Raw genomic sequence first — 4,866 nt, forward strand, 5'->3', positions numbered from 1 at the left:
AAGGCAGAAGTGGTCTCTGTGATAATAGGAACAGTGGGGGCTGTGACCCCCAAACTGGGAGAGTGGCTCCAACAGATCCCAGGAACAACATCTGAAATCTCTGTCCAGAAGAGTGCAGTGCTAGGAACAGCTAAGTTACTGTGCAGGACCCTCAAGGTCCTGCACAGTAACTTAACTGCCAGAGAGAGGGAGGTCTGGGCATCTTTGCTTAGACTGCTGCCCCCGCGACCCGGCCCCGGATAAGCGGAAGAAAATGGATGGATGGATGCTGCCAGTGCTGTTCAATGAGTCTGGGTCACAGGAGGCTTTGACAACACCTCTCCACATTTGATTTTGAAACATATTTGTAAAACAAAAATAAAAAGGTTGCATACTGTAGCTTTTAAATTGAATTTACATGTTTCTTACGATGTCAAGATGCTCACTTTGGTTATTTTCCCTTTGTTTACAAAAAGAAAAACAAAAAAAGGAGTGAGATCATAAAACAGGAAAAACAAACCAAAGACTACAAAGACAAAACAGTCCTTCCTCAACAATGCCTTAACGGAGAATTACCTCTTTTGCAGTACAGTGCCATTGACCCAGGTCCATGTGCTTTCTCTTTTTCTCAGCCCAATCCAGTGAAACCCTTTCCCCTTCTCAGTCAGAAACTCCTAGAAGACAGAGCAGCATTAACACAAATATAATATGAAAGTTATTACCATTTTCATTAACTGCATGCTGATATTGCACAGACAGGGAATGGTGTGAGTGGGATCAGAGTTTACTGTATGTGAGATCAGATCAACCTGAACTTCCTGGCTGGTGATGACAGCCAAAGATCCTCCTCTAGATGTACAGGTCCTCTGGCTATTCTCCCAGTTCAGCCTGTAGGTGGACACGTAAAAACACGATCGGCCAAAAGTCAGCCAACCATCTGAGCACTGCTGGCAGCCGAGAACTAGAAAGAAAAGAAAGAAACCCAGTATGTAAATATCTAACGTGAGGAAAACACTCTGCAAATCTTGACTAAATTATTGTTCAGATGCCATTGAACCTTTAAATAATTGCAAGCAGCCTAAAAGGTTTCAATTACCTTTGTTCTTCATTTTGTATTTATTTGCATTTGTCCATAATTGTGTAGCATTTCTGAATGTTTGCACATGTATGTGTCCCTATGTAATCAGGAAATCACTCTAAGAGGAATTAATAAAGCTGATGAAACTCAACTGAATGTTGATTTAAATGTTGGTTTAAATTGAAAAGATTAAGTAAAAAAAACATTTAATTTTCATTTTTTAAAACCACACACGGACTAGTTTCCTCTGTTTGAGAAGCCATCTGAGTCACTGTGAAAGCAAAACCATCACTAAAACCATGATGTTTCATAAAGCATTGTTTTTCTTTACCCTCAGGTCTGGATTGAATGCTGGGGGAGCTGGGGAAGCGATCCTTGCATTGCTCATAGCTGCACCCTCTCTCTCTCTCTGGGCACACAGTGGATCCAGTTTGGACTAGAAAGCAGAGCACAGTAGGAGGAAATGTGAGGGGGAGAATAATGCCCACAGGCTGCAGCAGTGCAACCGGATACACGCTGTATCCTGTATTATCTGTTATTATCAGCCAAAACAGAATAACATGCATAGTGATGATGATTCCCAGCATATATTTTACACATTATTTTGCTTCTCCACTGCTTTAGTGTTACAATCATAATCCAACCAGCTGTAGTTTGTTTTTACAGTGACCCATGGCTGCAGATGCTCACGTTTCACACCAAGGATAATGACGACCAACAGCAGGACCAGGCAGATTGATATTAGTAAGAAACACCCAATACGGTACAGACGTACATTTCCCTTGGACTGTTTGCCTGAGGAGAAACACATCAACCAAGATGTTAAAGAGAGATTTCAATAACCACAACACAAACCACCATCAAGGCCGAAAGATCAGCTCCAGCTTACCTTTCTCCCCTTCCAATTCAACTGATAACTTGGATGACAAGTTTTCCTTGACTTCATCTTTCTTATCCTCACCATAAATGCAACAAAATTTGATGTATGTGGACAAAACTGTCCTGGGATTTGTGAGGAAGCTTATTGAGCCTGTCCTGCTGATTCACGTCTGCCTATAACTGCGCAGTTTTAAGACACCCCCCTCCCCCTCATATGTCTTGTCACCATAGCAACATGGCCTTCACTGATTCCTAAATAATTCATGGGGAACAGTGCTCAAATTGTCCTTGAACTTTGCTAAACTTTAGCTCTATCTCCCTTGGTCTCTCTCATTAAGAATGAGTGTGTGTGTGAGAGAGTGAAACAGACACTGACAGATACTGTGAGCCTGGTGACTCTACACTCCAAAACAGCAGACAGGAATTCTTCCTTGAGGTCATTTAAGACCAGTGTTTATGTCAAACACTGTTCAGAGAGAGAACATAAAGTCTCCATTTATGCAGATTTGAAACATCACTTTATAAATATGTGATTAAAGTGCATGAATTTGTGTGTCAAGGGGGGAATCACACTCAGGCAATTGCATTTCTACTGGAACCTCAAAAATATAAACCAAATACTTCTCATTCTTTTAATAAAAAACAGCATCAAGCAAAAGGGTAAAAACTTTATTTTACTAATAAAACAATCATTTTAGTTTATGTGTGAATCACTATGAAGATGAGAGCATTGTCATTCAAAACAGTAAAACACCTGCTGTCATTGTTTTCTTTCCTTTCTAAATTGGCCCAGTGTAAGAAAACAAGACATAAAACATATGTAAAGAATGGTGGATGTGTCAGATTGTGCAGACATTATGGCACAACAGCAAAACAGTGCACGATATTGGCTGATACAGTTACAGAGAAGCTGTCAGAGACTGCATGTTCATCAAGTGCAAGATAAATTGTCACTGTTTTCTAACAAAACATGATAAACAACTGTATGCCTGCCTAAAAACCAGTTTTGAAAATGTACATATTTAGTTGGACAATGAGTTGTGTTAGGCATTTTAACAAACCTGTATTCAGGGCGTAACATAATACTGTGTCTAGTGCAACCAGCACTGTGACTGCTTGCCAGCTGGATTAAGAGTATGTCATGATAATTTTATTTCGCAGCAGACATTTGGTGGAGACATGATAGAAACAGTGCAGGTTAGTAATAACATTAACAATGGCTCTGTTCTGTTCACATGTCTCAGAAAGCCGTTATAGAGTGCCATCATGATTTTTATTACTTACACCTATGCCCTTCCTACTGTGACATGTCAAGACATTTTTTTTATAAAAGACATTTGCAATTTTTTTTTACAATCTCATCGCTTTTTAACTTGATAAATTAAAGATATATAAAAGATTCACTTTCTCAGTAAAGAATATCTTGTGTTTGTCAACTGAGCATAATTTGGAAATATATATTTAACTCCATACTTAAAAATGTAATGAAATAAGCAAAAAAATTTTAAATTGTCAATTTTTAAAATGTCACAAAATCAGTAACATTAAATATATTTATCTTCATTAGTCTGTGAAGATCTTTTTGTATTATTATTAATGGTGAAGCCCTTTAAAAAACAATAACAGTTAACATTTCAGCTTTGCTTTGATGATATATTGTAAATATACTGTAGTTATATCAGAGGCCCACCAAGAGTCGGGGTTTGTCAGAGGTTTGTTCTGTTAAACAGCTATTTATACCACTTTATGTGGGAGGAAATCAGTTCTACATCAACCAACTGCAATAAAAATGTTGCTCAGACATAATGATCTTACAATACTGCATACTATGGAAGGGCCTTCTGACATACACCAATCAGCCATAACATTATGACCACCTGCCTAATACTTTTTACATAGGAGTCAATGTGGCAGTTGGTTGGCACTTGTGTCACTCTGCAGCTCACTTTGCATCTTCTGTGAATCTATTTGCTTCCACAACTATACTGTCAGGAAGAGCATAGATGTGTCTACAATTCAGTGAAAAACATATATAAAAGGATTGAAAACTGTGGTCATGAGGACAAGTTAGAGAGAATGTTTTTAGATAAATTCAACAGCCTCACCACTGTAGGTGTGATAGCACCTACATATGACTACAGCCCCTGACTCTCCCCCGAAATATTGTTTTATCTGCACCTTTGTCTGCATGTCTGAATGACAAAAAGGTTACATAACCTCACTGAGACGTTAACTAGCCAGGTAAAAGACTACAAATAGAAACTCAGAGAAACAGAAGAGAGCAGTCATGGAGCTGCAACAGATCACTACAGAGAAGGGAAGAGATGAAGGAAGTGAAGAAGCAAGTGAACCCAAGCTGGAGGTCAAAACTGAAGGTATAAGTAATTTAATTAAGTAACACTTAAAAATATGACAACATACACAATATTGAGGAAATGAAAAGAATTCATCTGCCTTATTAATCCTGACCAAGATGGTGCGTGCACAACTCGAAGTTCAGCATCTCCCCAGTCAAAAAAAAAGTTGAGCAAAATGCCACATTAGCCATTTTTGGGAAATGCTCTAACCATGAACAGTACAGTGACAGTGTTAATGTTTTGTTGTTTGATTCCTGGACAAGCTCTACAGAGTTGGGTCACTGTTAAATTATAATATCATTTCCTGAAAACTCCAACCACCATAAAAATGCATCTCAAACAGTACATATAGGATTTTGTTTTCTAATATATAAATGCAAAATATACAAATATAAAAAAAAGTAATCATCATTTTCAAAGCATCAATTCCAATTTCCACAATAACACATTTTAAATTATTTTTGAAAAGCAATGAAAACCTTCAATATTGTTAGCACCCTTTAGGGTCCTGTTCAGGGTAATGTTCTTTTCCTACAGTTTCAATGTTATTTTATTTTTAAAGTTTTTTTCCTC

The 4,866-nt window shown here is 37.9% G+C and overlaps 1 protein-coding gene across 2 annotated transcripts in view; it reads right to left on the reverse strand.

Moving 5' to 3' along the window:
- The window catches only part of LOC109966240 (early activation antigen CD69-like), a 58,343-nt gene that overhangs the window by 17,573 nt on the left and 35,904 nt on the right, over positions 1–4,866 (reverse strand). The window contains exons 4-6 of one of the 2 annotated variants that reach the window (XM_020610941.1): positions 1,389–1,493; positions 789–940; positions 556–653 (exon numbers count right to left, since the gene is read on the reverse strand). In XM_020610941.1, the coding sequence (XP_020466597.1) occupies positions 556–653; positions 789–940; positions 1,389–1,493 (355 nt within the window). The remainder of the gene's footprint in view (positions 1–555; positions 654–788; positions 941–1,388; positions 1,494–4,866) is intronic. The other variant, XM_020610943.1, reaches the window with a different exon arrangement.

This window comes from Monopterus albus, unplaced genomic scaffold, assembly GCF_001952655.1.
Source record: "Monopterus albus unplaced genomic scaffold, M_albus_1.0 scaffold107.1, whole genome shotgun sequence".
NCBI lineage: Eukaryota > Metazoa > Chordata > Actinopteri > Synbranchiformes > Synbranchidae > Monopterus > Monopterus albus.